At 35.3% G+C, this 21,736-nt stretch overlaps 1 protein-coding gene across 2 annotated transcripts in view; it reads right to left on the reverse strand.

Annotated features, from left to right (window-relative positions):
- Window positions 1–21,736, reverse strand: part of LOC121425046 (low-density lipoprotein receptor-related protein 2-like) — a 79,354-nt gene that overhangs the window by 8,793 nt on the left and 48,825 nt on the right. The window contains exons 22-34 of one of the 2 annotated variants that reach the window (XM_041620996.1): window positions 21,475–21,588; window positions 20,281–20,400; window positions 16,567–16,689; window positions 15,688–15,819; window positions 13,941–14,060; window positions 11,036–11,167; window positions 10,170–10,286; window positions 9,344–9,466; window positions 8,123–8,261; window positions 6,435–6,620; window positions 5,364–5,593; window positions 4,144–4,164; window positions 205–384 (exon numbers count right to left, since the gene is read on the reverse strand). In XM_041620996.1, coding sequence (XP_041476930.1) covers window positions 205–384; window positions 4,144–4,164; window positions 5,364–5,593; window positions 6,435–6,620; window positions 8,123–8,261; window positions 9,344–9,466; window positions 10,170–10,286; window positions 11,036–11,167; window positions 13,941–14,060; window positions 15,688–15,819; window positions 16,567–16,689; window positions 20,281–20,400; window positions 21,475–21,588 — 1,737 coding nt within the window. The remainder of the gene's footprint in view (window positions 1–204; window positions 385–4,143; window positions 4,165–5,363; window positions 5,594–6,434; window positions 6,621–8,122; window positions 8,262–9,343; window positions 9,467–10,169; window positions 10,287–11,035; window positions 11,168–13,940; window positions 14,061–15,687; window positions 15,820–16,566; window positions 16,690–20,280; window positions 20,401–21,474; window positions 21,589–21,736) is intronic. The other variant, XM_041621005.1, reaches the window with a different exon arrangement.

Below are 21,736 nucleotides of genomic sequence, written 5' to 3' on the forward strand. Positions count from 1 at the left end.
GGTGCGAATTTAAGCCACATTTAAATCTTTGTGAGGCACCTCCCCCCACCCCATGATAATTCCGTAAGAATTATAAAGTATGTGAAAAATGATATGAGCGCATTGGTGCCCAAGCATGACTCTATTGTAATGAGAATTGTTAACTACAGGCAGACTGCATGGTTAGAGAGTAAAATGTAACAAGGCCTTTTAAAATGTACTCACTGTTTTGGGGATATCTATTGACCTGGAATATCTTGAGTCCAGCGGGATTGGTCAAGAGGCGGACTTCGGTCAGATTCTTGGAAGGGTTCAATCGATTGGCCTTGATGACCTCTCCTCTGGTACTGGCTGTCCAGTAGAATTGATCTTCAAATACCTCCACATGGAATGGATTAAACATCGCTGAGAGAGAGGTGGATATTAAAACAAATAAAAAAATTAAAAATTCAGAAGATTTCCTAATCAGCAAATACAGCTGGCCATTAAAATGAATGCTATTCACGTCTGAATTATTATTTATGCTCGTCATTGATTTATAGTTAATATCATTTCCACAGCAAATCAACTGACACACATACAAACACACAATGTACACGCAACAAATCTTCTACTGAATCTCTTAAAAGTGATATTTGTTTTCGATGGTTCTTCAAATGTTAAAACTTTTTGATAACCAATGAAAAGGTGCATTTTGACTCGTATGTATTTAGTGCATATAGAGCATTCTACATGTAAGTAAAGCCCCAGAAGAGCTTTTTTTCATGGAAGAAAAATAAAAAGAATACAGAATTTTTTGGCATATTTCAAAAACTGTACACAACACACTGGCACATGTTAATACTCATAGTTGTAATATACAGTATGTTAACGTAATAAACTGATACAGCAATGAAAGCTCAAAATTGTACGAACATAAAGCAAGCAGATTGTGCAAAATAGATTGAACAATATCAAATTACATGTATATCAGAAAAAACTGAAGTATGTCAGAGTCGGACATAGGCTTGGAAAAAAAGAAAATAATTGTTTACATTCTTCCTATTAAAATGGGAATCCCATCCTTTGTAATAAAGCAATTTATGTGCAAGAGGAATAATATTAAAGAAAATGGACTTTCAATTCAACATAAAATCTTTCAAAATTGAAAGCTATGAATTGCAGATAGGAAGGAGAAAACAGCTTCAATAAACATGATTTAAGTGCATAACTGAAAAGAATAATCTGCCACTTATTCGTATTAATTCTTTTCTACATAACACATACATGTATCAAAAAAGAATGGTGCATACTGTTCTTTATGTACTATTATTTCTCATAACATTATAAATTATTTTAAAAAATGATAGAGCAATGAAACAAAATGCATATTGTATTTTTCATATATTTTGAATAAGATCCTTAAACTGAAAACATGTTGTGGATAAAAAATTATGAAGTTCAAGACTTTAATGTGGAATATTCAATGAGACAGAAATCGAGAAGAGCATGTAAACAAGTATATGCAAGATTTCTGAAGCACCAAGGAAACAAAACTAAATTCAACTTCCTACACAGGCATTATTTTTGCAGATTCGATCTTATCCATACAAATTCTAAAAAAGGAAATATTTTAAGTACCCCATCTATGAATAGCCATAATCAAACACTAATGAAGGTTTCAACCAGATGATCATAATGTGATTTGCAGGTACATGTACCATATGTATGTACATCTGGACATAGATGCTCAAGGTACTCAAAAAGGATTTCAAGATTAATCAGGGATATTGATAACAGAAGAATTGAGAAGATAAATCCTCAGTTTGGTTATCCAACCTAGTTACTGTCACTAATTTCCATAACCATGGCCCCACATGAACTTTCTTTCTCCCCAACATGGTATGAAATTGGGCATGGGCAGTACTAGAAAGTTGGAAATACAAGCACCTGGATGGGCTATATATGTTTTTTTTTTCAGAGAAGTGGTATATTACAAAGCTGAACCATGGACACCACAATATAAGCACAGGGGAGCATTTCATGAAGCAAGCATTCATTGACTTTCACTGACTACTGTTATAAGCTACTGCAAATCCTTGCATCTGATTGGCTAAAAACAAATTAGCCAGTGAAAGTCAATGAATGCTTGCTTCATGAAACAGGCTTAAAATAAGATGCCTTCACTCATGTGTAAACTATGATCTGCTTCCAGGAGAGGGGATATGATGGGATTTGTAGTGGAAAATTTGAATCCAATGTTGAGCAATAGGAAGAAGGCCGGGGTCCATTTTTATTGCACCTCCATCTTTACCACACCAACAGTTTATTTCATAATATTAACCCAGTACAATATAATCATGTCCCTCTCATATTTACATGTAGTTGTCAGCACACATAATTAATGCATATGTGTCTGCATGGACATCAGCTGGCGCTTTACCATTAACAACTCTTGATACTTTTTTTAAACACAATGATTAGGGGAAATGTTACTGTGTCAAATCTGGACAAAAAAAATGTTTGCTTTGAATAAAGACAAAAGAGATTAAAACAACTGCTTTAATACTGCTGTATACACTCCAAACCAGATACAAGTAAATGAATTTGTACATGCTTCTGTTTATAATATGGTGCCAATTGACTTTTTTTCTGAATGTTATGGTTATATGAATAAGGAAGATAATCTGAGAAAAGAAAATTGGAAAAATAGACTTCTCTGGAAGGAAGGATAAGGACAGCTGTCTGGCAGGGTTACAGCATTGAGTTTGCTAGTATAGGGCACATTTAATTCTTTTTGAAAATGGTAACTGATGGCTGCATTGACTTTGGATATGGAGAAGATGTTCCATATTTTGTAACCCACATCCTACACTGCAGTTGATGCTTATGGAAACCCACATCATACATTGCATTGATGCTTATGAAATGTAGGAAATGATGACCTCAATAAGGGATGAAATCAAACAAGCAGGCCACTCATATTGTTTTGTTATTCATATTATCATTTTTAAACACTTACGGATACAATTCAAGTCATGAGATTAATTCATGGAAAAGACTGACTCAATGTGCTTAGAAAATGATGATTAGAATGCATCAAAGAAAAAGTGCGTGCTGCTAACATTTGAGAATCTCTTTAGCCACAAGAATTGACTGAAGTCTGTTCAGAGGCATATGCACTGATTCACAGAAATGCATGAATCAGACTACACAGAATATCTAGTCAAACATTTTAAATTGCTGTGTATCAGAATATGGGGCATCTGGGAATGTGAAGCAAACCTTTGCACTGGGCCTTTCTTCCTGTAGCTGGCAATTTTTTGTATCCATTCTTTCCCACAACAGAATTTCCCTTTAAGCCAAATGACTTTCTGTGAATATAAATACCACTGTTTTGAATGGAGGCATTTACCAGCATGGACCCTTTAAAGGTCAAGTCCACCTCAGACAAATGTTGATTTGAATCAATAGAGAAAAATCAGACAAGCACAATGCTGAAAATTTCATCAAAATCGGATGTAAAATAAGAAAGTTATGACATTTCAAAGTTTCGCTTATTTTTAACAAAATATTTATATGAATGAGCCAGTTACATCCAAATGAGAGAGTCGATGATGTCACTCACTCACTATTTCTTTTGTTTTTTATTGTTTGAATTATACAATATTTCAATTTTTACGAATTTGATGATTAGGACCTCCTTGCCTGAAGCACAAAATGTTAAAATAATGGAATTTCACGTGTTCAGGGAGGAATGAAACTTCATTTCACATGACAATGACGAGAAAATCAAAATATTTCATATTTCATATAATAAAATACAAAAGAAATAGTGAGTGAGTGATGTCATCAGTTCCCTCATTTGCATACTGACCGAAATGTGCATATAACTGTTTTGTGAAATGAAGCGAACTTTAAAATGTCATAACTTTCTTATTTTACATCCGCTTTTGATGAAATTTTCAATGTTATGCTTGTTGGATTTTTCTCTTTTTATTCAAATCAAGTTTTTGTTGGGAAGGACTTGTCCTTTAATCACTAATAGTCATCATAATCAATGGTGGTGTGGTTGTTAGGTAACAAGAACTCTTTTGATTAGAAAAAAGTGGTGTGAATACAAGTAATGTGAGAGTACTAAAATCTGATGAATTATCAAATAATATAAGCAAATCTTAAAAATACCATTGGAGTCTTCAAGTTGATCTGCATGGGGTAGAAAACAAGAGCATTAAATGAAAACGGTAAAAGGGAATCCTATGCACAAACATCCAGTGAATTAACTACTTCAAGTAAAGTATGAGACAGGTCTATACATGCCGATTTTACTGAAGCATTAGGAACTTCACACACATAACACTACACAGAGATGCCAACTTTTGGTAATTAGAATTAGGGAGGATTTGCAAATAAAATTATGTGTACATCAAACACGACTTAAGGGTGGAGTGCCCAAGAGGTAATGCTCTTGGGGCTATTTTCCAGGAGCCTTACAGGAGGGTTGGCATCTCTGAGGAGATTACAGCTCTCTGGACAAAATGTAATTATTATTGGCATTACAAACATATATACATCGAAATATCAATGTGCAATGCACTCTTTTGACACCATTAAAGGTAATCTGGAAGGTCAAAAGGTCAAGTGCGAACCAAGTTCCACACTTTTGTTCTACTGCGTGTGTGTGTTGTTACTTACGCATTGGTATGGCCCCATATAATGGTAATTTCTTCATGGGGTACTCTCCCTTTGCAAATACAAGCTACACGTAGCTCCATCCAGCTTTAGGATATCAACGCATACATTATGGAAAGATATATTGTTACCACATGATTTAATCATTGACTTAAAAATCAAATTAAATTTTAATTTCTATAAAAATTCATACCATGACACAAAGACTAGATTATTGGCATGTGCAAATGCAAATAAACTGTGATACCATAACTGAAAAAAAATCATTATAAAAGCTGAAGGCCCTCAGCAAGATGCAATCATGGCATTCAATAGACCATGGAAATTTGACTATAAACACAGAGCTCCAAGCAGAACCCAGTGATATGATCGATACCAATCATATGTCTATGGTGCTCGTGTACAAGAGTTACAATTGAATGTTACAATGACTGTGATGCATAACTTTTAGTTTGAATTGGAACACTAAGATCACGCAGCTAACACACTATACATGTACCAATGCGAAATTATTACTGGATGCATAACAAATATCACTAGACATGAAAATTCACAAGAAATTTCTTCCTTTCAATTGAAAACCATCAACAAATGTGCTACTTTTCCTTTTGCAAAAATAAAACGAACATTTTGAAAAATATGCAACAGGGCTTAGATTCTAATACTTAAGAAGTAATGTTAGAATTGATTACATGATTTATTTTATTTTTTACCTCCGCTAACAAGAGTCTTCCTGTTCGAGCCATCAAAGAGCATCCCTTGCAGAACGTTCAGCTTGTAGTCCACCCAAAAGACCCGGTCATCATTGCTGAAGTCAATGGTCAGTCCTCGCGGCTGGACCAGTCCTGTTTGGACGACCTTCTCTGAATTCTCTCCATTCATGTAGGCCATTGCTATAAATGCATTGCCAACGGTGTAACTGAGGTCGGCCCAATAGACATACCTGTATATAAATCAAAATGGTGATTAAATGATATTCAAATGGTATTTGAAATGCCATTTAAGTATATTCAAATAATATCCGAATGTTGTTTAGTTGGTTGTATATTCAAATAATACTCAAATGGTATTCAAGACATGTATATTCAAATAATATTTCACAGCATTAAATAATATTCATATGGTATTATTATTCAAATGGAATTCAAGAAAACTTCAGGACGTATTGAAGTGTTCATCAAGTAGGTTGTCAAAAGCATTCATATAGGCCATATTAATGAATGCATAGCTTACCACTTGAACTCAGAAGGAAAATGGACAAGGATAAAAGCAGAAGGAAGAAAAAGAAGAATGGCAATTCAATAAAGTATGAAAGTCTGACCCTCTTTGCAATATGTATGCAAGTATTCTACTCTACTCCTTTTTTAAATTTCAACATATTAAATAGATTTTATTACTTTTCACATGTCATTTTGTTATGATCATTGATATTGTATATATTTTGTATTTTACCTTGTACAGAATTTCGCAATTCAGCCTTCAGCTTCGATGAAGTTTACTTAATAAACCATTTCAATATCAATAAAAAACCTTCCTGAAATGACATGTCTCTGTTTTCAACATGTAGTTAGTGCATAAGAAAAGTTGAAATGCTATCAAGTTATCATATCTTGAACAGTTATTAAAGTGAAAAAAGGAGAAAGTGGACACTGGATGTGCAATTAGGTTGATTATTGTATTGTATTGGAATTAAAAAGGCAAGAAGAAAATTAGGAGAAGGAAGAGTATAATATAGAAAACGAAGGGCACTCATCAGCAACATCAGTGTCACGATTATCACTTACCCTCTCCTTGGATTAACAGCAATAGCTGTTGGTTTCTCTACATTATCCTTGGTGAGTGTCATCTCACGCAATCCATCTAGATCAGCAACGGCAATCTTAGGGTACGGATCGGCAACAATCTGGGTCGACTGACGTTTTGATCTTGACGGTCTTGCATCTATCCCCTGATCAGTGAAATAGATGTTCCTTCAATGAAAGAGCAGAATAAAGATGAATGGTTACTGACTTATAGAGCACAAAGACAGTCACGTATTCAGCATGCGATTTTAACGATGATTGCATATGTACAGGAGCAGTGTTGGGACAGTGAATTTCCATTCACCAGGAACTCAGAATGGAAAACCTGTTTTGGATATTAAATCTTTAGGTGAAGAAAATTCAATGAATTAAGCTTTGCAATATCCATGTTTTCATGGTGTTTATTTTCTATGACAAAACAGGAGACCATTTAAGATAAAGTTTGAACTGGAATTACAGGTTTCAGAAACACTTCAACACTACATAATATTTTGCAGCTTTCTTCTAACTCATTCGTTGTTATGCAATCATTTCATTTTTTTTTATAAAAATGTAAATGCATGATGCTGGGCTGCTTTTGGGAGACAGCAAGTATTCACTTGGCTGTGCAGGTATAGCATCATTTTGACTGACCCCAATCATATCCAAGTATTTGAGGCATTTATAAACAGGAGTTTTGACAAGTGTTTCCAGGTATACTGAATACTGATGAATATGAGTAGGGCTGGGGTCTCCCTGAACACTTTATGCAAGCTGTGTTGATTAAAAATTGAAATATTACATATGTCAATTCTGGCAAATGTACTTTGAAGTACTATCTAATGAATATATATATATTACAAGATCAAGATAATCAAGTAGTAAAATGTCAAAAACCCAATAAATATTTAAAGACCAAGTCCACCCTAGAAAAATATTGATTTGAATAAATAGAGAAAAATCAAACTAGCATAACACTAAAAAATTTCATCAAAATCAGAGATAAAATAAGAAACTTATCATGACATTTTAAGGTTCCCTTATTTTTCACAAAACAGTGATATGCACAACTCAGTGGCATGTGAATATTAAAGACAGTCGATGATGTCCCTCACTCACTATTTCCTTTGTTTTTCATTGTTTGAATTATACAATATTTAATTTTTTGCTTATTTGAAAATAAGAACCAACTTGAGTGAACCATATAGTAAAACAATGCTAATTCCACATGTTCAGGAAGGAGTTAATAACTGTTTCATTTGTCAAATAGGGGAAAATGAGAATATTTCAAATTTCATGTAATAAAATACATAAGAAAAAGTGAGTGGCTGACGTCATCAGTCTCCGCATTTGCATACCGACCAGGGGAGCGTTTCATGAAAGGACTTGTCGGCCTTTTTTTATCCGACAAGTCCTGTTTTATCTGAAAGTTACTATAGTAACAGTGCTTCTCAACCAATCAGAATCCAGGAAAGTTGTCAGATCTGAAAACTTGTCAGACGAAAATATTGATGAAACGCCCCCCAGGATGTGCATACAACGGTTTTGTGAAATTAAGTAAAACTTTAAAATTTCATATTTTCTTATTTTCCATCCGATTTTGATGAAAATTTCAGTGTTATGCTTGTTGGATTTTTCTCTTTTTATTCAAATCAACTTTATGTTGGGTGGACTTGTCCTTTAAATCTTACCTTCCAATCCAATCTATAGACATATCTACAGGAAGGTATAAATTATCAACAGCCAGGTTCTCAGGAGCTATTTGACTGTCATATTGCAATGAATGTCTCTTGATAGAGCGAGTTTCACTGTCTACAAAGTATAAATTATCTGCAAAACAATTCAAACAAATGAAATACATTTAGATTAAATTTGTCAAAGGTTGAACAAAAATAAACAAAACCAAATAAACATGTATACAGTATAGATCTATTTGCCTAAGTATCTACATGTAAGAGAAAATATAATACATTACTGGGATACGATTCACATAGCACACAGCCTTAACAAATCATCAAAGTATATACATTGTATGTACCTACATGTAGATTCAACTTAGGGTCAAATTTGACCTTTTTTCATTGCATATATGTATACCAGCTTTAAATGTCATTGTGGAGAATCAATGGATTCAAAATAATACTGCAGTATATGTTTAGAATATTTTGTTATTTGCCTCTATAACAAAAAAAAATTGTACAATTACTACCTGTGAGGTAATAAAATTTTCTTAGTGAATCTCATGAACTATTGTACATTTGTAATAATAATAATAATAATAATAATATAGGATATTTATATTGCGCACATTTCCACCTTGTTAGGTGCTCAAGGCGCTCCTATATTACCCGGCTAAGCTAGGCGTTCATAGCGCACACAGCTTCTTAAGGAATTACTTCCTACCGGTACCCATTTACCTCACCTGGGTCGAGTGCAGCACATCGTGGATCAGTTTCTTGCTGAAGGAAATTACACCATGGCTGGGATTCGAACCCACGACCCTCTGTTTCAAAGTCCGAAGACTAATCCACTGGGCCACAACGCTCCACGTAATAAACTAGAAAAACTTACTTCGCCCTAGGAGTAATCTCAGGACGTCAGTGCCCCAATCGTTATACATATACCTAATTTCCATGTTATATCATATTAAATTTTTTTTCCTGATCTACTGAATTTCATAGCAGTAGACATGTTGATACTTTGGCACCCTCTATGTTTGTATCAAGAGAATGCCACCTACCCATACGGATATGGGAGAAAATGGGGTCAGAAAACGTAGCGAATCAAAAAGTTCATCTTGAAGTTGGCTCCCCCTTCTGCTGATTATTTTGCCAAAAAATCGCCTAAAGGAAGAATCATGTAAATATATATAATGTTGATTTGTATTTCAATATGACTGTGATTATCATTACTTGTTTCAAACATATAGTCTAGGCCTTCAATTCTGCTTTGGTGGTCCACAACCAACTGTCGAATCCCGTCGACAACTCGGGTAATACTCTGTCCATCAGCTATTATCAAATATGGTGCTTCTCCTGGAAATGTTGGAATAAAAAAAACATAAGTAAGAAGTTGAATCCTAGAGAAGAGCAATGAAAAATCTTACACTGCATGTTACATCAGTTAAATTACATAAAAGTTACTGGCCAAATTTGTTTTTGCATCAAAATGTGAAAATGGCTGATGAGCAGAAGCAGGTCGTAGAATAGCTGATGACGGCTCATTTTGCTTTAGAAAGTTTGGGGTGAGTCATCATAATATTTGGTTGATTCCTTGCTCTCTAAACAAAGTACTTTTTTGTATTCCTACATTTTTTACTTTATTTATTTATTTATTTTTATTTTTTTTGGGGGGGGGGCTTATAGAAAAGCATTGCGTCAAGAACGGCATTAAACAGTGTTTAAGTGAATTTCCTCAACTGTTGAGGAATGTAAAGTAATAGGCCTCACACATTTCAATAAAAAAATCCATAAAATAGTTATACATGTATGAAGTGGGAATAGATGATCAGTCAATGGCACTTGCCAATCTGTAAGAATGAGAAATGCTCTTTCCAGTACAGAAAAAAGCATTTATCAAAAAGATGAGAAAAACTGAGTGATCAAATTTTGTAATTAAAAAAAATTTCTGGCATATACATTGTAGTTTCAAAATATGCAAAATAAATTGTAAGTAGATTTTGGATAAATTTTGGCTTTGGACTATTTCTTAAGGTTCATTACAATATCAGATTCTTACCATTTGCAATACAACTATTGTTCTGTCCTGAATACCCTTCGGAGCAGGAGCATCTGTAACTACCTTTAGAGTTGGAGCATGATTGAATGCAGTTAAAATCGGTGCACTCATTCACATCTAATCAAAAACAGAACAAAACAAAGAATATAAAAGGTGTGTTGAAAGAAACTTCTAATCAATTACAAGTCAGTTTCTGGGAAGCACTTCAAAAAAACAGTCAGTCACCTGCACTTCTCAGTCAATCAAAATTCAAAGAAACTTGTCAGATGACATTCATTGATTAATTCCGCTACAGGAAATATAAGTCAATTTGCCATGCACTGTAATAAAAGGAGAAGTCCTCCCCAACATATTATTTGAATAAAAAATATAGCAATATGTAAATGAGAAAGTCAATGATGCCACACACTCACTGCACTGATTCTTTTGCATTTTACTGTATGAATTATAAGATATTTCAATTTGAGCACACTTGACAATAAGGTACTTCTCACTTAATCACGATAGCTTTTAACAACAGGACTCCTCATGTTGAGGGAGAAATCAAACTTTATCTACGCTGAGGAAACTTAGAATAAATGTTTTGTGAAATCTAATGATTACTTTTAACTGAAACGTTGATTGCACTGTAATAGATCTTGTTTACTGCATGGTCCTACAACACAAATGCCTACTCTAACGATCCTACACTTGTAAGAGCTATTCTAATTGGTTGTTTTTTTCTTCAAAAGGACCAGCGTGGCCGGGGGTGGGGGGAATTCCCCAACTCGCCAGGCTCCGGGTTTCAGCCCGGCTGGGAACTCAACATTACAATTACCAGATATATTTGACGGACAAATGTTGATGAAAACAATAGGTGTACTTACCCACACAATTCCGCCCATCGGCTGCTAACGTGTAGCCCTGTCTACACTGGCACAAGACGGCTCTATTTGAATTGATAGTGGTACATATATGCTCACACCCACCATTGTCTTCATCACAGGAAGCATCTTTATCTGTCACAACAAGAATCATAAGAATAATAATTCAACCTTTTCTAGCCAGAATATAAATTTAAAAGTGTTTCATGTGTAAATTCTTGGTACTATTTTAACAAGATATTTACAAACCCATACTTGTAAATGTCAACATTAAAATGAAAGTGTTATCAAAGCATGATGCTCAGAGTTTGATCCAAGTGGTGGCACAAGGGACCCCCCTCTTTATTTTTTTTAGAATCACCTATTAACCCTATCTAGGCCGGGGGGGGGGCCTCGGAGGCCCCTCCTCAACGAATCGTGCGATATTTTCGCAGCGCGAAATTCTTTTACCGCGCCGCTTGCTGACTTTTTACTTTCAAGTCTTGCGCAACTTTTGAGACCAATTTTGCGTCACCCGGGTACGTGGTTCCCAAATTACGCAACATTATGTAAGTGCATGTCGACCAAAAATTGCTCAAAAACGTGATTTCGTGTACAAAGTCAATGCAAATTGTGTTTTCAACCAAAATTCCTAAATGCATGATTATTTTTAGTTTTGCTGGTCTAAATGTATTTATTTTATGCTTTTTATGATCACAGAAGAGTCCCCAACGAATTTCATTGAAAAAACAATGAAAAACAAAAGGTCAAAAAACAGAGAAATACATAAGAAATTGCAAAAAACAATATAATACATAAGAAAAAGATTTGATATCGCAATTTTTTTCATGTAAACTTGCTAAGAACACCACAAAGTGTTTCTATACCGAAAATTAGTACATTTGGAGCGTTATTTAGGGAGTTAGAGGAAAAAGTAATATGATTTAGCATACTAATTACGCATAAATTAGCATAATCACTTAACCCTATCTAGGCCGGGGGGGGGGGCTCGGAGGCCCCCCTCAACGAATCGCGCGATATTTTCGCCGTGCGAAATTTTTTGACCACGCCGCTCGCTGAGTTTTTACTTTCAAGTCTTGCGCAACTTTTGAGACCAATTTTGCGTCACCCGGGTATGTGGTTCCGAAATTACACAACATTATGTAAGTGCATGTCAGACCGAAAATTGCTCAAAAATGTGATTTCGTGTACAAAGTCAATGCAAATTGTGATTTCAACCAAAATTCATAAATGTATGATTATTTTTAGTTTTGCCAGTCTAAATGTATTCATTTTATGATTTTTATAATCACAGAAGAGTCCCCAACAAATTTCATTGAAAAAACAATGAAAAACAAAAGGTCAAAAAAACAAAGAAATACATAAGAAATTGCAAAAAACAATATAATACATAAGAAAATGATTTGATATCACAATTTTTTTCATGTACTCTTGCTAAGGACACCACAAAGAGTTTCTATACCAAAAATTAGTACATTTGGAGCTTTATTTAGGGAGTTAGAGGAAAAAGTATGATTTCGCATACTAATTACGCATAAATTAGCATAATCACTTAATAGCGATTCGCATGAAATAAATTACTATACAATCTTGTAGATTATGTCCCAGACAACCCGCGTGCCAATTTTCGGCGCGATCGCGCGGTCGACGGCCGAGATCTTAAGGGGGGCCTGGGAGGCCCCCGGCCATATGAACTCCCAAAATACCCCGGCCTAGATAGAGTTAAACATGCATATCAATACAGCTTAAAGGTCAAGTCCACCTCAGAAAATTTTTGATCTGAATCAATAGAGAAAAATCAGACAAGCACAATGCTGAAAATTTCATCAAAATCAAATGTAAAATAAGAAAGTTATGACATTTCAAAGTTTCGCTTATTTTCAACAAAATAGTTATATGAACGAGCCAGTTACATCCAAATGAGAGAGTTGATGATGTCACTCACTATTTCTTTTGTTTTTTATTGTTTGAATTATACAATATTTCAACTTTTACGAATTTGACGATTAGGACCTCCTTGCCTGAAGCACAAAATGTTTGAATAATGGAATTCCACGTGTTCAGGGAGGAATGAAACTTCATTTCACATGACAATGACGAGAAAATCAAAATATTTCATATTTCAAACAATAAAAAACAAAAGAAATAGTGAGTGAATGACATCATCGACTCCCTCATTTGGATGTAGCTGGCTCGTTCATATAACTGTTTTTGTGAAACGAAGCGAAATTTTGAAATGTCATAACTTTCTTATTTCACATCCGATTTTGATGAAATTTTCAGTGTTATGCTTGTTGAATTTTTCTCTTTTTATTCAAATCAAGTTTTTGTTGGGGTGGACTTGTCCTTTAATCTATTTCAATTTTGAAATACTGGATCTGCCACTGGTGAGGCTCAAGCATAGACATAGCTGATATAGACACACTTCATTGAAAAGTGATATTCAAGGCTACAACAGTGAAAAGGACAATCAAAATAAATTTGTAAATTGTCACATTTAATGATGATGCTGACTTTCAACAGGTGAAATTGACTGGATCAATGACACTATTTTATAACCATTACATCTTCAAGGATACAGACACATTTTATTTCTTCTACTTCAATTGACCTATGGAAATTGCACTAAATATCCACTAAATGGACAATCTAGCAGAAATTCTGATTGGTTACTATTAAGTCTATAAAATGTGCATGTAACAATTATCTTGATCGGTTATTGCAACCTTTTAGTTCCAAAGCCTTGGGAAGCATTTCATCAACATATTTATCTGGATTTTGGTAAGCTGTCAGATAAAACAGAAAATTAAATGTAATCAATGTTAGCATATAATCTGAGTATGAATTATTTTAGATTATCAAAGGTAGGGGTCTTAATGTAAAATTTTCCAATTCAAATAAAACTTACCACAGCCCAATTCATCATAGTTATCAAGGCAGTCATTGTTATCATCACACACAGCAGTGAATGGAACACACTCACCACTAGGACATCTGAAAGTGTCTCCTGTACAAACGTCGGGTGTGCCTAGAATATCAAATGGGAAAGTGAAGAAATAAGATCAACCCTGCCTTTGGACCTGTGTATACAAATGTGAATGTTTATTCATTAGGCCATGCTTGACTCTGGCTGACCAATTAAAGGTAAATGCTAGTTTTGGTAACGATATCAAAATGAGTTCATACAGAATCCAATGAAATGACCACTAAAGTGTCTGTTTGTATAAATAAAACCCATGTGCCAAAGGATTATGGAAGAAATTGTGTAATTGCTGAGAAATCAGCAAATAAGCACGAGATTCGGGTAGGGCGTCGGCCCGACGCCCTAAGCAATAATGATACACTGTCCCACGTGCGCTTATCTGTGTTGGGGATTTTCGGTGCGAACATTTTTCAGCGTAGATTTCAAGATTTCACAAAGTCCAGTTAATGTAAATGTACCAGATCTAGATCCTCGATGATATACTGGCAATTAAGCCTTGTTTTACAGACTTTCTCATGAAATCAGTGTTAACTGCAACTACTGGAATTTCTCTTTAATATCACTTTTCAGGTTCTGTGTAATATAGATGAATGAATACAAACAATGGTATGAACATGTCATCGAGAACTTAACAGTCAATCAATCACTAATAAACAATCATTAACCAACAAAGGAATCAATCAAATGATCAGTTCAACAATCTATGAATCAAAATACTGATGAATCCAGCAATCCGGAAATCAATCATAAAACAATCTTGGTCCATTTATCAAATCAATATAATTTGCCAATCAATTAGATGAATAGAATTCATTCCATAAATCATCTAATCCAATGACCAGAATAATGATATATAAATATATGTACCTGTACGAGAAAGACATTTTTTTCTATTCTATCAAGCATTACATACATATGATTTATTATCATAATGAATTAATTTACTCACCAAATTACTTCACTCAACCCATTAATCAACTTTCAAATTTATCATTTAATATATTGGGAAATCAATGGATTGATAAAGTAATCCATTTATCAACTTATCAATTCATCAGTCACCTTAATATCAGACTATTCATCAATTTACTGATCAATGTATTATTAATCAATAATCAATCAACTAATCAAACCATAAACCAGTCCAATAATAATAATAGCAAGTTTTTATATATAGCGCTTTTCCTGTAACAGATCAAAGCGCTTTACAGCACATTATTACCCGTCATTGGAATCATTTCAATTTCCATTCCCTGGAGAGCATTCCTTGCATTCATTGCAACTTCATAATGCTGCTGGCATATTCAAACATACATGTACAATAACTTTTGCATTGTACCAGGTACCCATTTGTCACCTGGGTCGAGAGTGGCATAGTGTGGATTGAACGCCTTGCCAAAGGACGCTAGACCGCAGTGGGATTCGAACACATGACCCTCTGTTTACAAGGCGAGAGTCAGAACCACAACATCACCGCTCTTCATCAATCAATCAATCCATCAATCAATCAATCCATCAATCAATCCATCCATCCATCAATCAACTAATCATTCAATCAAACAAACAGTGTGGCAACTGGACCATTAATCAATCAACATATTATCAATCCATTTATCAAATATAATTGATAAATCAATCAATTAATCCATCCATCTACAAACAATAATCTTACATCGTTCTTCATCACTTGTGTCCGACTCTCCACAATCGTTGTGTCCATCGCATACTTGAGCTCTCCATATACACAGATCGGATGAACGGCACCTGAATCGTATACCTTCACTTGTATCACAATTGCTGGATTCTATTCATGAAGAAAATCAAAGATTTTTTTTTTTATTATCTGGCATCTTAATATTGATGTGTAAATGCTGAGGAGAAAGCAACAAAAAAAATCTATTACTATGAAAACTGCAATGAAAAGACAAATTTTCTTCCTTCGAGAATCATAATCACCAGGTGGGTGTTTCATAAAGCTGTTCGTAAGATACGAATGACTTTACGCACAACTGGTGATCCCTTCTTGTGCTCAATGATACCCCTGTATAATTGATATATGACCTAAGAACATGTTCCAGTCGTGCGTAAAGTTGTTCATAACTTTATGAACAGCTTTCTGAAACACCCACCAGGGCACCGTAACACAAAGGTTAGCGATTAATCGCTAAATGAAATGACCAATCAAGATCCTCGTTGCATGCGCATTTTGCTAAGTAGACTGACTATGAACCAATCAGAATTGTTTTTTGAAATCAGCGATCAATTGCTAATCTTTGTGTTACGGGACCCAGGGCTAGTATTCAATTCAGAGCACTGAATGCCTGAGTAAATTACTTCACCAAAGGACAATTGAGTAACAAAGGTAGATTAACTTTAGCAACACACCGAGTAAAAGAGTTTGATATTTGGCATTAGTATTGAATTGTACACTGGCCCAGAGCAATTTTCCCATCATGTCCATTACATGAATTTTAAGTTCTCTCTTCCTAATGAATAATAGATAAATCAGTCATTTTTCTTTTAGTATAAGCTCAAAGATATGTTTACTCACGGCATGCCTCTCTGGTTTCGTCGCTTCCGTCCCCACATTCATTCATTCCATCGCAGACAAACTGCACTGGGATGCAACGATTGTTGGTACATCGGAACTCACCTTCCTCACATCCTGTAGATACTGCAGATGTATCATGAGGAGAAAAACAAATTATAACTGAAATGATTACAAGTATGATCCCATCACAATACTGCAATAAATATAACATGGAGCATGCACTCACAAATTCAGTGGCTATCTTTTTTACTTTTTTACCTTGTATCACTTCATCAGAATGGGCAATATTACAAAAAAAGGAAAATTTTGTGCAAAATAATTGAATACAATACCCCCCTGTGTATCAATGTTTTAATTCTCAGTTTCAGCAAATCCTAAAAGACTTTTCAAAGGCCCATCCAATTTTTAATACACCTGATGAAAGTAAACCTATGATGTAAAAAAATTATTTATTTATTGAACTATTACATTTGTTAAAGTTCTTGATATGCTTATGATGAAACAGGAGGGTTTTTTAAAGCTCAATTCCATTTCAAACCTGGCACAATTTCTTGCTCATGCAAGGATGGAGAGACCAACAAAAGCTAAGTAGAGAACTGACACTGAGAAAGGCAATTGGGGGCAAAGAGAAGTACTACTTGTAGATCTATTCGGATTATAGAGGAAAGACCCGCCAGGAGAGCATTCCATGAAGCATAGCTGTCACAAGTGTTTATAAGAGTGTTATAAGCTACTGTAATATTTGATACGATTGGCCGAGAGCAAATTTTTCAGTGAAAACCAGTAACATGCTTTGTGAAATGGTCCCCTTGGAAAAGAATGGAGGATAATGGAATGTGTTTGTAGCCTACATGTAGGGGGGGGTATCTGTGAGGTAACAAACTGCAATGTCTTAAGATATTTTCTAAAAAGAAAACATGCTATAAACTGTACCAAAAGAGCCGCTATGGTTTCCCACTCCCTGGTAGATCATTTTCCATTACATTAATTACATTGCTTACGTTTGTCAGTTGTATGTTAGAATATGGATCGAAGCATAATGAAGCATAACTGATATCACAACTTCTTTTTTTACAAATGTCACATAACCAATACCAATTTGATATATGAAAACAAGACATGAAACAGCCCCAAGCAGTACTGGGATCCATCTTACAAAGAGTTACGATTGATCCAATCAATCTCAACTGTATGGAAATTCATCCATATCACAATTTTTTCTACAGGAAAGTATCTCAATCTCCTCAACAAAGAGAATCACACTGAATCTTCAAAGGAAAGCTAAATGTATGAATATACATCATATCTAGAAAATGTTTTGAACAAATTTGAATTTTAGATGCTGATGGCTGTCCATAGTTGTGGTTAATCAGATTAATCGTAACTCTTTGTAAGACGGTACCTAGATATACATTGTATGCTTGAAGCTCACCTACATGTACATGTATGCCATTCAATGCTATATACATCATCACCTGTTTCACAAATCATTTTGCACACATGATAGAAAATACAAATTACATTTACATCTATTAGGCCACTGGAAGTACATGCATTAACTAAATATAGGGTCATTACAATCATGTATAAATGTAAGACTACACTGTTCCAATACGGCATTATTTTGGCTTACATAACACTCCATGAAGATATATCTAGGTTTCATATAACTCACCGTGTGTAAAATTAATTGAGGATGATATGAAAAGGTTTAAAACAGTAAAGAAATATGTTATATTGAGGCTATATATCATAGACTGCACATGTACATGCAAATATCTTGATTGAACTACATGTAGGTGAATGGTTCACCCGATTACGGCTCTGCAAATTGACTATTGGCCTAAAGTTACAAAGGTGGTTTTGGATCTGTGGTTTTGCAGACTGCATGCACCAATTGCTCTTCATTCAGCATATACATGAAAAACTTAAACTGTCACAGCAAATAATATTCATGCCTCTCATTGCTGTTACTGAATTGCTGAGCCTACCGTTTATATCAATAATTTACATAAACAGTGGGTGAACTAATTCAAAAAGTGAGCTTATGACTATAAGTGCCTTGGTGACAAGAACAAATTAAGGACAATGTAACTATTACTAGAACATGCTTCCTTATCAGACTTTTTTCTCAGAATATGAACTGAATATAAAGCATAATCAATATATGAAATATGCATTAGAGTCATTCCATGGGGTAGGGGCAATTTTTGTGACATACGAGAACTCCAAAACCATGTCTCAAGTAAAGAAGGCAAATGTATGCATGAAATTACCAGTAAAAAAAAAATGGTGTCTCATCAAGTCTTACTTCTCAAGCATCATTATGTATGACAGATTCACACCTGAGAGTTTATTGCCAATGTTACGTCAATGTGATGTCCATGTAACGGTGGTACATGTCAAACTTAGTACTTGTTTTGCAGTAAATCCATTAAAGATTCCCAATTTCCAAACGAATTAGACATCATCTTTAAATTGACACATCAAAATTTAACCCCATTTGAACTGATCTTCTCTGTGTAATGAAAAAACTGATACCATTCTTACATGGACATCACATGATTTGTTGCCCCAACCCGGGGGGGGGGGCACTCAGTATATAATGCATAGTGGGTATGTGCCGCGGAGGGGACCCCCATTTTTACACCCAAATTTCCATTCCAAGGCATAGCATTTTTGTCTTATTGAGGAAAAAAAACAAAACAAAGGAAGTTGTCCAAAGCATAGCATTTTGTTCTTATCCAGAAAAAAGAAGAAATCCGCTCCAAAGCTTCACATATTTTTTTGTTACGCCGTTCCGGTCATATTGATCTGCTGCAATTTTGGTGAAAAGTGGCCGCCGAGCGCTGTCTGACCATAGTCTGCGCGAGCGCACCCAGCGGAGGCCATAGGGGTGCATACGCACGTACTTACACGCTGGCGATCCGTTCCAAGCCCCCCGTTTTCACAAAATTGTAGTTCAGAAGCCCGTTCCGAGGACCCTTCTTTTTACAATAAGCCCGCTCCAAGGCCCCCGTTTTTTGTCTCGCCCGCGGCACACCCCTACCACTTTTTTGGTCGAACGCGCACCCCCCCCCCCGGGCCCCAACCCCATGGAATGACCCATATATGATGACTCCAGTTCCAGACAATGGATTCAACTATAGGAATCTGGGCCATAGCATTCTTGGTCACTAATATCCTGAGGGTTGCAGGCCTCATCAAAACACTTGTCCCAATCGCTATATACTGGTACCATTAATTCTTCAGCCAGATATCTGTTCCCATATTTGTCCAAGAAAAGATTGATCAAAGAAAGACTATACTTATTGAAAGTTTCTTTGCAATCATTGCACAAAAAGAGAGGTTACATAGAAAAGGCAAAAAATTGAGCTATAAAACAGTATTCTTCTTATGAGGCATTTGCATATGGTATTTATACTTTGGTCAAGTTCAAAATGATTATGCAACAAATTGTATGTCCTCCTCGAGTGTAAAAAGGATTAATACATCTACCCCGTGCATCTCATTCACACACTGTACATAAGTGATAATACCATGCGCACTACCAACAGATATTACTTCTTAGGCTAATCATTAATCTATAGATGGCAATGTATATGTACTTTTTTCTAAAACAACTCTACATTCTTCATCTCGAAAAGGAAACTGGGTATAACAACAGAGCTAAAAATGAAAAGTGAGTGAAAATCAAAAGTGAGGCATACATACCACAACCGATTTCATCAGAATTATCATAGCAATCCTTTCGACCATTGCAGAAGAGAGTTTCATTGATACATGTCCCAAATGCGCAGTTTCTGTAACCGCTAGGGCAGTTCCGATCCCCACCTGTTTTATGTGTAAGAAAGGAAGAGAAACCAAACAGACCTTTAAGTGCCCTCTCAAGGGGTTAGGATTTTTTTGGGGGGAGGGGGGTTGAAGTGCTTGTCTTGATTGATATACCAGGTATACTTAAAGAAAAATCATGTGAATTTTGGTATGAAACCAGCTTCAGATCACTAAAACATAATGTGGCAATCACTGAGGAGGCTTTCAACGAAGAATAAAAACATTTTCAACAATTTATGCAGTGAGCCAGGTACGTTGCTATGTCTGTACACATATTATCTTATTTTTTTTCTTGGTATCATTGAAGTCCCCTGGCTGAAAATTACCACAAAAAACATTTACAAGCTATGTACAGGAACTACTTTAAAACTTTGGAGGTGCAAACCAAAGTTTGGAAATGAATAAAGGTTGGTTTAATTGGCAATGTTTACAGTGCGGATGTGTAGATGAACTATGGATGAAGCCAGCATGACCTAAGTACAGTGTGTACAAGATACCGTGAATGTACAGTGTAGCTACATGTAATAATACATTGTGCACAGGAGTCACACATACAACAGAAGGCAGACAACGCAGCCAACAGACCTTTTTTTCTACTTGGAGAAAACCGAGCATAACCTACATGCATCTCAGAAATGGCAATCGAAATCAGGTCAATAAATCGCAGCCATTTGTGTCTAAATTATAGCATTTCATCCAGTGGTGTGTCTCAGGGTTTATTTCGGACAAATACAATCTTTCATCTTATAGTTTGAGAATTTGTTAAAATCAGCTACCCACAAAGGGCAACTATCCCTTTCATCCTAATTTACACTGATTCAATCTTGTGGCTGGTGTTAGGGCCAACAACCTGCAACAATTGGCGATGGGCCCAACATGCCTTACATAACACAAAGTCAATTCAGAGTATCTTATGTTAGGTGTTGATGTTTGGATAAACACCTTGCTATAACAGGAAAATCCCTATTCAATAGTCTCATTTCATGTTAGGCACTGTGGCTGGTGTTGGCGTTTTTAGTAACACCGACACCAGTTTCCAGCATCAGACTAAATGCAAAGCCCTCACATACTTACAGTTATCTTCATCTTCTCCATTGGGGCAGTCAGTGAACTTGTTACACACCTTGCTTCCTTGGAGGCAACGTTCATTAGAACAGCGGAACTCACTCTCACTGCACGGTCGGTATACTGTACATAAACAAAAAGAGAGTTAATGGTGATGTGAGCTTTGAAGGCTTGCTTCGTAGTGAGACTATATATATTACACAATAATATAATAGAATGATACATATATATATATAACAGGTAGTTCTACAATTTGCTTGAAATATCCTTA

Source organism: Lytechinus variegatus, chromosome 1 (assembly GCF_018143015.1).
Source record: "Lytechinus variegatus isolate NC3 chromosome 1, Lvar_3.0, whole genome shotgun sequence".
NCBI lineage: Eukaryota > Metazoa > Echinodermata > Echinoidea > Temnopleuroida > Toxopneustidae > Lytechinus > Lytechinus variegatus.